At 44.6% G+C, this 12,258-nt stretch overlaps 1 protein-coding gene across 1 annotated transcript; it reads right to left on the reverse strand.

Annotated features, from left to right (window-relative positions):
• Positions 1-1,674: 1,674 nt before the first annotated feature.
• Positions 1,675-11,049, reverse strand: LOC149364220 (uncharacterized). Its single transcript, XM_089568650.1, has 13 exons — positions 10,880-11,049; positions 10,200-10,257; positions 9,611-9,747; positions 9,205-9,317; positions 8,819-8,979; positions 7,844-7,942; positions 7,092-7,206; positions 6,430-6,502; positions 5,190-5,235; positions 4,120-4,139; positions 3,490-3,565; positions 2,382-2,485; positions 1,675-1,732 (listed from the first exon to the last, which is right to left on the reverse strand). Exons 1-13 carry the CDS (start codon positions 11,047-11,049, stop codon positions 1,675-1,677), a joined length of 1,230 nt encoding a protein of 409 aa, XP_089424776.1.
• Between the last annotated feature and the right edge of the window lie 1,209 nt (positions 11,050-12,258).

Genomic DNA, 12,258 nt, shown 5'->3' on the forward strand with positions numbered 1-12,258 from the left:
GCGTTCCTACAGTAAAGTCGCCCATCGTTCATGGATAAGATTGCTAATTTCAACAAAACTGTCTGCACGTGTATTTCCTACAAACCACAGCGAAGTAACCAAGGCCCTGGTTGAGCGTCTAGAAGCACACAGTTTTCGTTGCAGCATAGCAACTCTATTGGAGAAAAAAAAAAAAATCGAATGGTTGTAAGCCGCATTTCTTGCTTGCTTGCCTTGAAGATCTGTGACAGTGCCCTGCTACCGCTCGCTGTTTTTTTCTACCTCTTGAAGTGCAGTCTTCTCGAGCCGGAGGCGCGTACTCATCGAGGCGTTTAACGGATGCTGATGACACGATCAGTCCACCGCTGTTTTTTCTTCAACCTGCACTCAAAAGGAGCACCCGTGAGCACGCAACTGCACAGGCGCGCAGGGATGCTTAATCTATGGATGCCTCGTTGGCACGCATCCATAGATTACTCACCTCTTGCATCCCCTACATTGCATATTATGTGCGCTTTTGTAATCGTACTGCCATGTTTAAGGTGGAAGCTTTGCTTTAAATGTAACCGTACACAACCCTATACGTCTAAAGCCTGGAAAGGTCGTTTAGTTCGAAGAAAAAAGTAAGATGGGGGCAGGGAAGCGTCAAGTGATTGCTGTTTTAATACGAGCGTGGTGTACAGGGTCAATTACACTTAGCGGGAACACGGCTCCGCGTGGCTGCACACACGCTCGCAGCGCTATTGCGATTAAGCCGGTGGCAAACCAGCGGAAAGGGGAAGATGACACGAAGTACCACGTCGATGTCCGTCTTGTGCGCCACTCTGCATTGATTCATGAACGAGTTAGATGCAATGGCACTCCGCAGGTACGTGGCCACGCGTAGCTGTGTTCCCTCTAAGTGTGATTGACCTGTAATTATGTTACGTATGGTCACTACCTGTAGGACATTTCAAAAAGAGGCCCATGGGCGCCGCCATATTGGGCACTGGGCTGTGCTCGTAGTACAGGAAAGAGAGGAGGTGAAGCTCCACACGTTCTCCGCACAGCCCAGAGAACCGGTTTTCCCAAGGGCCGTGGAAAGGCCTATAAATGGAGCCGCCTACTTGTGGTCTCTGAATCATGGAGGCGACCATGGATAATAATTGCATGAGTCGCGTTCCTATGTATTACCAACAATTTTTACGCGTATTGAGCGGTAGAACTATGAAAAGTCTTTGCTTCGTTATTGAGTTATGCACTCTTCGCCCGCCGAGCTAGACTTCAAGTGAAGAAAAACATCAAACATGGATGCATACCCAAAGCTCCGGCACTTGTATGCGCAGATTTTGTTGAGCGTTTTGTCTAATGTCCGCCTGCGAAATTAGAAAAAAAGAAAACGTATTTTGTTTTCTTCACAGAACCCTTCTCTTCAAAGACACTTCGCGCATGCGTTATCACTTGAACTAGATTTTTTAAAAGAACATTCGCAAACGCTGAAGATCTCGAATTAACCATGAGATAACTTTTATTTAGCCCCAGTAAAAAATTAAATGGATAGCAGGAAAACCATTCCATACTCTGTCTCAAAATTTGTGGACACAGGTGGCGCTAAAGCTGTCGCCTTCTGAGTAGGGGCCCAAGTACCAAAGGAGCGAACCGTGATTGGTTCGTGTCCGTCTCTTTCGCATACGACAAAAAAAAAATGCAGGTCAATCATGTGCCGTTCGAGCTCGAGCCCAGCTTGAGATATCGGCTGTTGATTGGCTGGCCCCTGAAAACAGGTTAATGGATTGTCACGAGCCGAGCTAGGCGACACGCCGTAGCGTAAGGCTTTGGAACGAAGACCTCCGTCATCTGGCCTGCGTCGCAATGTCGCTGCCGCGGCCTCTACCCAACCCGAACGAAATCCTCGACAGCTATCAAACGCTTTAGCCACTGTGCTTTCTGCGCACGTCATCCAGTCCAGCTTGAAGCTTCAGCGGTATAGCAGCAACAAAGTTTAAACCGAATGTAATAAAGGTCAAAGAACCTTATTTCAACTTTAAAAAAGGCTAGCAAAAAAAAAAAAAAACTTCTCGCTCTGTCCTGAGGCGAAGTGAAGTGACAGCGGTACAGGCTACCATGAGCCGAAAGTGCGCCAACTCCAATTCCCATTGCTGGTTAACACGACTGTTGGTGTCGCACCCTTGGTAGCGCCCATGCCGCATCTACATATCCCGTTCGGCTCACGCGCGCGAAGATCATAACGTGTTGTTTGATAAACTAGTGAGCTGCTGGCTACGACACACGACACTCCGGCATTTGGCTCAGAGAATGCCTTCTGTGGAACGACCGTTGTGAAAAGTACTTTACATGCGTTACTTCTCAAAGTACCCGCCTTTTCAACAAGTGCTTACAGCGGCCAAAGAGAGAAGACGTACCTGTGTGTCTTGATCTTTCCGTTAAAGTCCAGGAGGAATCCGAGTGCGGACATACCGAGCCATATGCCCAGGTAGCCGCCAGCATACGCGAGCAACTCGATCCTCTGCGAGATGCGTACCCGAAGTGTCATTTACGTATACTCAGGTTTGAAGGCCTTTTCTTTATGCGGAATTAAGTTGCCCCGCTTTATTGGACAAAAAAAAAATCACAGGTGATCAATGCGATTCCTACGGCACAGTGTGTGTTAGTACGTCGCTCGTCGTGTGCACACGTTTTGCACGCGCCGTTCATCCTTCGTAGAATCCAAGCCCCTGGTAGTAGGGAGGTCGCTGTCTTCCTCTCCCCTATTCTCCACTTATAGCTTCTCCATACTCCTTCTCTCCACTCACTATCCTCTCTGACCACCTATACCCCCGATGCAGGATCAGCATCGTCTTGATCCCAGCGCTCAGGTCGTCACCTATTTTACGCTGACGCTACCGCGGACACGCTTTAGCTTGGAAAGATGTCAGTCCTCTGTGGAAGGTAGGAAGGAAGGGTAATTCATTTCGAAAAGCTATAACATAAAAATAAGACAGATATTTCACATCTATTTGGAAAGTAAAGACGGAAATGAGCAGAAGAACAAACGCAGATTCTTTGCGTGAATGTTAGACTCAGCCAGGTTCCTCTATCTGCGTCATTCTTACGAAAGAAATCCTGACTGTAGTTTAGAGAAGTCATGTAAAATTTTTACGGGGTGCACTTCGCTTTACTAAAAGAGAGCAATTTCAACCAGTCAATTAATTAAAAACAATATTTTTCTCCGCAAGCCTTCCTTTTCAGAGCTCGAAAACCTGCAAGCTCCCGTGAGCTTTTTCTTCTCTATATTCGCACTCGCTGAGGAGTAAATAAACAAACTTGAACGTTAAAAAACACTCTTGAACAAAATAAACTTAAGATACAAACAAAAGAACCCTGGAAAAAAAAAAGAGAAGAACACAAGTAAAAGTAAAATTAAAAGTCAAAGAATGGGGCTTTGTTCGCTTATGATTTTATCACGTTCTTGTAGAGTTCGTTGACATCAACTCTGTGTACGTATAATAACAGAGCAAGCCTTTACTCAACTGTTAGCGTCGGCTGGTACAGCACGAGCTCCTCGATGTCCGACCGGTAGCGCAGCTTCAGGGTGAACAACTTTCCTCTGCACCCAAAGTAAAGATGAGCAAGCAGCCAAAGAAAGCAATAAAGACAGCACACATAGGAAATCAATTCATCGCCTATTTTCTTACCCCTTAAAAGTGTTTGATGTTAGAATTTACGGTCGTAATTTCTGCGGGTGACAATTGTAATACACTTCAATACACTTCTGTATGAGCGCTTGTCTTTTATACTATATTCTCGCTCGGTATTTTCACGCAAACGCGTAAAGCTCCACAGACGTCGCTATTCCGGCACAGAAACTTAACGAGAACAGAAATACTTAAACTTGTAAAGTCGGTTCTGTAAATTTTGCCGCCGTGCCTTTCATTGGAAAAGATTAAATGCGACATCAGTTCGCTACGGTTTGCTAAGACTGACTACTAAACTGCTACCATATATCTTTTACAGTCAAGTGGTTATAAAAGTGCTTGTGTATCGTTTACAACCGTGTCATGAACTAGTTTTAATGAGACAATAGATGCATCCAGGAAATACTCCATCGATTAAGATATGTCTACTTTCAAGCGCTACCAAGTCGAATGCAAAGTGACGTACCTCGTATCTTGAGCAGGGCCCTGTAAATAAAGAAATGCGCGCACAGTATGTGATGACAGATCAGGACCCTAAACCTCTCTCACATAGGGGATCGAAGCGAATAGTGCATGGTGGTCTACAGCCTATCAGCGCTAAGCTTTAACGTGCGGAGGGATAATCGGCTATATAAAACAAACAAAATAAAATAAAATAATCGATCATTAACTACAAACTGACGATAAGTGTATAACGGTGGCCAAACGACGAACGAGTGCTCGTCGAACACGCTTGACATTTTTGGCAAACAGTCTGTACAGCGATCAAAACACGACAGTTGAGATAACTAATGACACCACTTGCGCACATTTCTGTATTCTGTCTCACGACGTATTAACACTGAAGTGGTTCCAGCCAATGAGGAACGAGATCGTGCTTACGCAGTGTGGCACTGCGCGGCGCTTCCCTTCAATATGGAGCGTCGGTAGGTATGAAAATCAGTTGGACAATGTGAGATGTTAGGTTTGGTTTGGTTTATGGGGTTTAACGTCCCAAAGCGACTAAGGCTATGAGAGACGCCGTAGTGAAGGGCTCCGGAAATTTCGACCACCTGGGGTTCTTTAACGTGCACTGACATCGCACAGTACACGGGCCTCTAGAATTTCTCCTCCAAAGAAATTCTAGCCGCCGCGGCCGGGATCGAACCCGCGTCTTTCGGGTCAGCAGCCGAGCACCATAGCCGCTGAGCCACCGCGGCGGCGGATGAGATGTTAAGAGCACTGTGTTCGCGTAAATAAGCGAGCACTGAAATTTGAGCACAAGAGGCTCCCTCAACGGCACTATTTTTTCTTGCGCAGTCCTGACCACATGAGTGGACTCGCACCTTGCATTTCAAAGCATTTCAACAAATTGTGAGACGGAATATTAAATGAGGCATCTATATTGCAAGATGGTGGTGCCATTCGTTGTTGATGCCACGGAATATACGTATTTCTTTTATACTCTAAGCATCCGCATTGTTCTAGTCCTGACCTACATCTGATATTTCTCTGCTTCTAAATACCTGGTGTGTAGGAGTGTAAAGAAATGCAAACCTGTTCATCGGAAATCGCGGATATACGGACGTCGTAATGGATCTGCCTGGAAAGATAGAATAAATCGCTTAGTAAAAAATTAGCATTATTCCCTTAGTATAAAATGAATTTTAGTTCAGTTCAGTTAAGTCTTATTACTGTCACGTGCAATGGCCGAGGAGGCACAGAAGAGGCTTCGCCCGAGGCTTGACCATGCTCCTATCTAACAGTAAATAGGTATAAAAGAAAAGCAGCTTAACCAGTAGAAAATCTTAAAACAACTAAGACCATGCAATATATGCACATATATATCCCTGTCGAAAAATACAACTAGAAATTTTCTGTTGCGACAGCAAAATTTTTGTAGCATTTCTTCACATGGGTTTATAGTAAAAACAAATTTTTGTAGAAACAACAGCATTTTCTGTTATTGTGCTGTTCCTTCTCTTATAGAGAGAACTACCGAAAATACTACAATACTAGGAAAAAAATATGTTGCTACGACAAAAACGACAAAAAATTTTGCGGAATTTTGGGTAAAATTTGGCCGTTTTTTTTTTCCGGTGACATTTCAGCCAAGCTTTTGCATACCTCTGCTGTCCTGCGAATGTAGAAATTCTTAACTCAATTATAATTGTAACTTAACGCACTTTGCTATTTAGCCGGTCAGTTAGTACACTGAACTGAAAAGTAACCACGATTACAATCTCGCTGGCTATTGCAGCACGAGTCTGGAATGCGGAATTGCACGGCTGTATTTAGCAAAGCCGATAATGGCTCAAAAGTAACTTATATCAAGGGAATGTAATTCTTATCTTCCATCTTTGTTCATCATATTTACGAAAATTATCCTGGTCGAAGTACTTCAATCAAGGTATTTAAATCAAATCCCTATTAACCTCCACCACTGATCATCCACACAGATACAAACAAAAGCTATACCTAGCTATACCAAAACGACTAGCACCTGGCAGAACGAGGGCGAATTGATAAACATGCAACTCGAAGCGGCAACGCCATTTGGTTTTCAGAATCCTCGCTTCGCACTAGGACGAATCTATGATGAACTGCGAATATCCTGGAAAAGCTATGTACATTCATTGCCGTATGCCTTCGTTCGGATGGTGCTTACGAGCAAGTATTCCTTCAATCTTTAATTCCTTGTGTTAACACTTCGTGTGCCATTCTGATATTCTGATTCGCGTAACATCGTCACAAAATAAAGCACCTGCGCCTGCAGAGAACAGGTAAATGCACTCACTCGCAGGGTAGTCCGCAAACACGTTTGCACTTGTCATACTTTCCTTTGGCGGCCAGTTCTGCCTGGCAGCTTTCTGCAAAGCAATAACAATAAAGGGGGCAGCCTTTGTATCATAGATGAAACCTTCCTCACCTACAGATTCCTCAAACTTTACGCATGTTCACTAAATCGAGCTCTTGGAAAAATTGGTCTCTTTCTTGGGACATAACTGTAGCGCGAAAATCACAAAAACATATGGAACACATATATCCACGAAAGGAATATTTCAGGATGCTCTAAGAGCCCTACTATAAAAAAAAAAGATTAGGAGTTGGACGCTTTGACTATGTCTGCTACTCCTGCTATAGAAGCACTTCCATCAGCTAAGAAGGACGGCTCTTTAAGGACGGGGTGCATGATCGGCAGAATCGATTGGGTAAAGAGGTTTTTAAAGACAGGAAACTCCCACCAACCCTGCATATGGTTGGCGGGTGTTCTCTTTATTCTTTTCTCCTCCTCAGCACTTACGCCTCAACGCAGTGAAGATTTCGCGTCGTTCCAGTTAAGGTTCCAAGGGTGGTTGCTAATTCGCGCTCGCTCAATAAATCGGCCGCTAAGTGCCACATGTGTTTGTTATTGAAATGGCATTACGCATGCATGGTAGGAAGGAGACAGAAGCTCACCCGTGACGGCGAAGTCACACGTGGGTGCCGGGTAGCTGGCCGTGAACTCGTGCGTCAGCTGCACGCAGCCGCAGTGCACCACCTCCAACTCCATGGCGCACTTCTGCATGCAAAGCTGACAACACCGCCAGGACGCGCACATAATACAGTTGCGAAAACTGGGATTCCCTTTAGAATTTAACAATTCCTGGGCCTGTCGTCACAGAAGATTTATGGCTGATCGCGCGGCTGTCATGAATTATGGCGTGCCACAGAAACCACGTCGGTGCATCCTCTTGTACAAGCTAGGCGTGAAATTCGGAAACTGGGGCGAATTGAAGGGTTACATTAATCGATTTGTTAACGCGGAAGAACCTGCAGTGATATACCACAACGTTTTCATGCATGCTGTACATCTACTGTATCTTCCGTTCTTGAACGGTAGGAAAGATATGGTATAATCGTCTTGTACTCCTGGAAGATTAACATAAACTTTATGGAGACATAGGTAAAAGTTCCCGGTGAATACGATGACTTCTAAGGTGGCATAGAATGTCCATCCATGCACCAAGGGTAAAAGGCTCTAAAAGAAAAGAACCACTTCACCCTATGGCTGGCAGGCAACACTAAAAGCCGGAGCTTGCTCAGGTTTCTGGATGAAAATAGCCTACACGACCTTTTATACATGTATGTATTGACCGCCCCATCTTGTGCCACATGGCAAGTCTTAGAAATAAAAAAAATATAAACTTCGGCAAGTTTAAAATACGTACGTCGTAGTTTAGGATGCCCTTGAACTCCGGGAAAGGACCCAGTGCCTTGTAGTCGGTGCACTTGCTTTTGTAAGGCGCCGGAAGCCTGAAAGTGCGAAGCTGCGTGCCGAATAAAACATGCGGCACGCGTTGAAGCGTTTCTCATATCGATTCGTCAAAGGAAGGAGGAAAGTGAAATGGTTTGGTTTAGGTGGCTTAACGTCCCAAAGCGGCTCAGGCTATGAGAGACGCCGTAGTGAAGGACTCCGGAAATTTCGACAACCTGGGGTTTTTTAACGTGCACTGACATCGCACTCTACTACACGGGCCTCTAGAATCTCGCCTCCATCGAAATTCAACCGCCGGGGCTGGGATCGAACCCGCCTCTTTCGGGTTAGCAGCAGAGCAACATAACTACTGAGCCAACGCGGCGGCCTGAAAGTGAAATGATGGACGCACTACAATAAGATCCCTTCAGTTTTCGCCTTTACGCGACGAAAAGGCATCATATCCATGATTTTTCATTTTCACCATTCATCATCGCGATGTCAAGCATGAATTTTTTTTTTGCCAGAAAATTGCGCTTTACCGAAATGCATGCTTCAGGAAAATTTTTCCTTTAATTTGCATAGCAAACAGTTACTTCGAGCAAACACACATCTATGGAAGCTGTCATAGGAGACTATTGATTGATTGATTGATTGATTGATTGATTGATTGATTGATTGATTGATTGATTGATTGATTAATCGATCGATCGATCCATTCATTTATCTGGACACTCCAAAGCAACACTGTAAGGTAAGAACCATGGCGCAGGGGACGGATTCAAAATTTCGGAGTAATATCGACCACCTAGGACGCGCACCAAAGTCTGAGTGGAATGCGAGTACTGACGAATCCCCCTTCAACAGAAAATGCGCCCACCGTGCCCGAGATCCAACCTTCACCATAGCTATAGCTGGGTATATGCGCTTTTAGAGAAATGCTTCTCACCTGCTTGACGGTGGCGTGCATGATTTTCCCCGGGAGCAGCTGCACTGCAGAGAGCTGATCGGGCGGACTGAGTCCGGTCTGGTGCACGAACAGAGGGTACACCCGCTGAGGGAGTAGCATCATCGTGTCGCGCTTGGAAAATCCGTAGCTCAGTTCCAGCTCTGCAAGGTGGATTAAATCATGCAAATTATCCCTTTACGACTTAATAGTATGTGGCTTTACAAAAACAGCATGCAGAGGGACCCTGAATCCAGTGCTGCATTATCTTTCACGAACAGTCTCCCTGACAAATCACCCCCTCCCACACACACACACACATACACAAAAACGTGACTACTCCCCTCCTCGAGGAAAATTGTCAGCGGAGGTAGAATACGTGCACTCACCCCACTCCCACTGCTTGGGGCATTCTTCGAACGGGTGTTCCTCTTGTGGGATAGCGTTAACGTCGAGCGTGAAGCACTGCTGCGACGGGCGCCTGTAGTAGGTGTTCTCGATTCTGCAGTATTGATCACAGTCCCAAAAGGGACCGTGACGTGGAGAAACAAAGGTGTGTGTTGGTTTCGTACCCGATAGGACGATAAGCTAGCCAGGCGTGGAAGAAAATAAGCAATTTAAACATAAGTTTCATCAACATTTATTCAGGAATGACCTACTATTGAGGCTTGAGGCTTTAGCGTCATTCATAACGCAGAGTTTTCTGCTGTGTTTGAATAACCGATTGACAAACACTATTCCCTTTATACAGTATGAGGAGACGGCACAAAACAAAGAGCAGTGCATAATTAGCACCTGTCAGAACAGTTGAAAGCAGGACATGGTTGCTTGCCAGCCGTCATGATGCAGTCGAATAGTTCCTGGGCAGGGAACATCGTTGCATTCCGCAGTGCTGGAATCGCCTGGACTATGTACAGCCCAGGAGCATACACCTGCGACGAGTTTAGACGTGCAAAGACATGTGCCTAGAGAGCAGTGCAAATAATTTTAAATATATGACGCATTTTATTCCGTAAGCACGAAACGACGCATGTATTTGTTTCGATTAGCGGTAATAACCATTCAGGGCAGAAATATGCGTTGATAAAGCAACTTAACGACGGAAGTACTTCGTATAAGGCAATGATTAGCATTACAAGATTAGTTTGCTTCCGTAATAAAATGCCAAAATAGTGTAACGGTGTGTTTCCTGTATCTTGGGAGATAATCGCACCAAGCGCTTGACCGTACCAGTAGAAGGAAAACCTCTATGCCAAATTCTTACTGTTAGATGTACTAAATACTCTATACACTAGTGCTGTTAATTAGTAAGGAACAAACTCAGTGGCCTAGTAACATGAGTTAATTTTTTCTCTTAAGGCCTGAATTATCATAGCTGCCTTACCATGTCATGCTTACTACACTTGTTAGGCCTGTACTTGCACAGTTTATCGATGCTTAACCTGCGGACGAAAGAGAAAATAAAAAGAGAGTGAGCCGCTGAAAATTCTTCGCTCTGCAAAAATGCGCACATGAATAGAACACTCTTAGTCACTACCCGAATATTTAACTTTAAAAATCTAGGGCAGTTCTCATAAACATACATCCGCATACTTGTTCTGTTAACATCGATCCGCAAGGAAGCAACAGAAGACTTTCTCGAGTGCTAACTTTGTATGGGAGACGCTTGCGCTGCCCTGCGCATTTACGCCTCGCTAAATGACATATGAGAATTAGCGACATCTCCTGACAAAAAGAAAACAAAGAATAATTGGCTTCCGGCTAGATCTAATCTTGTTATGCAGTGACTGATGCTACGTGGCCCACACCGATGTGGATCACAATTGCGTATAGATGACTTATTCTGACTGGTTACTATTTTCGCTAACTAGACCATCGACCCGCACAACATTCATTGGTCTGAGATGGCATCATTGACCGATCTATCTATCCACGATTTTCGAGGGCATCGAAAAAAATCTTCCACACAGTTATCTTTACAAAACGCGAGTCTTGAAGCAAGCATAGACTTAGTTGATTGCAGATTTCTCCGCAATGGTTCTACGTACGCTGAACTACACTCACCAACCATCGACGCACACCGTGACTGCAGGAAAGACGATGTAATTATTGCGCTGACGCTCGTTCATGGTGACGCTGAAGTTGTACTCGAGGTAAACGCCGAGCGCGCTGTAGAACTGATACAGAAAGCATATCAAGCACACGGAGCCGATAAATACGTGCAACGGGTTCATATCGGCAGGTGAGCGGCAGATCGCGTCAACCGGTTTCCTTTCCCAGTAGGAATCGGCTTCGCCTCTGAGCGAATTCCTTACGTTTCTCGAGAACAACTGGAATGATCAATAAATTTTCTGTGCCAATTTTGAGAAATCAATCGACAGAGCGTGCTGGCAACTTATTTGCATGTCCTCTTCGTTCTTCCTCTTTGAACTTGATCGAGCAAGTTTTCTTGTAACAACTACACAACCTCTTTAGAGACGACGAAGACATGCACTCAAAAGCCCTACCTAATTGTTTCAATGCACGGAGTCGCAGCGTGACGACTAGCTTGGCTGCAAATCGATGTAGTTTAAAGGACATCGAAAGAGCATCGTCGTTCATTGCTACATACTTGGACCCTTTTCAGCGTATGCAAATAGAAGCGCATAAGTAATGAGGACAAGTGGTCATCAATGCCAGAAGTAATGACTTAACTGTATTCGAAGAATCTCTTTAGCATAAGCGGCTTTCCGCTTATCGTTGGAGCGATGACTGTGAAAATTACCTTGGAATGAAATAAATACACGTAAGAAAAGATTAATACATGCCAAGGACGCCTCAAGTGCAGCCAGCAACTGCTCTAAGTAAAAGTTACGCTCAGCACAAGAGTAACTTTTAATCGAAAATGTTTTTAATTCGAATAAGCTCTTCTTATTATTTTTCTACTCCGTTATGTAGTGAAGAACACATTCAGCTGACTATTATACTCAGCAGTGGGTACGCAAGGTACGCAGTAGAGATTTATTGGAAAGTAGCAAACTGATGTCCTCAACCAGGACAGAACTTTTTTCATCAAATAAAGTTTCTTCTATCTCTTTCCCTCTCAGCCTCAATCTAATTAGCTGGGTACTGAAGCACGTCTTTGTTTACCTTGTTTCCTGTCCTTGAAGGCAATGTAAAGACGTGTATTGCCGTTTGAAATCAATAGCGTTAATTATTGCACTTTAGTTAGCTCCTTTTGCCATCAGCAGGGCATTTGGTATCCTTATCCTTCGAGATGAGTCACCTTGAAAGCTGAAAAGTGTTGTTTCTATCATATTGGCTTTTTTTTGGGAAAGAAAATGGCGCCGTATCTGTCTCACATATCTTGGCGGACACCTAAACCGCGCCGTAAGGGAAGGGAGGAAGGTGGAACTGAAAGAAAGAAAAAGAAGAGGTGCCATAGTGGAGATCTCCGGAATAAT

The sequence above is a fragment of the Amblyomma mixtum genome, chromosome 2 (assembly GCF_055824585.1).
Source record: "Amblyomma mixtum isolate Tamu chromosome 2, ASM5582458v1, whole genome shotgun sequence".
Taxonomy (NCBI): domain Eukaryota; kingdom Metazoa; phylum Arthropoda; class Arachnida; order Ixodida; family Ixodidae; genus Amblyomma; species Amblyomma mixtum.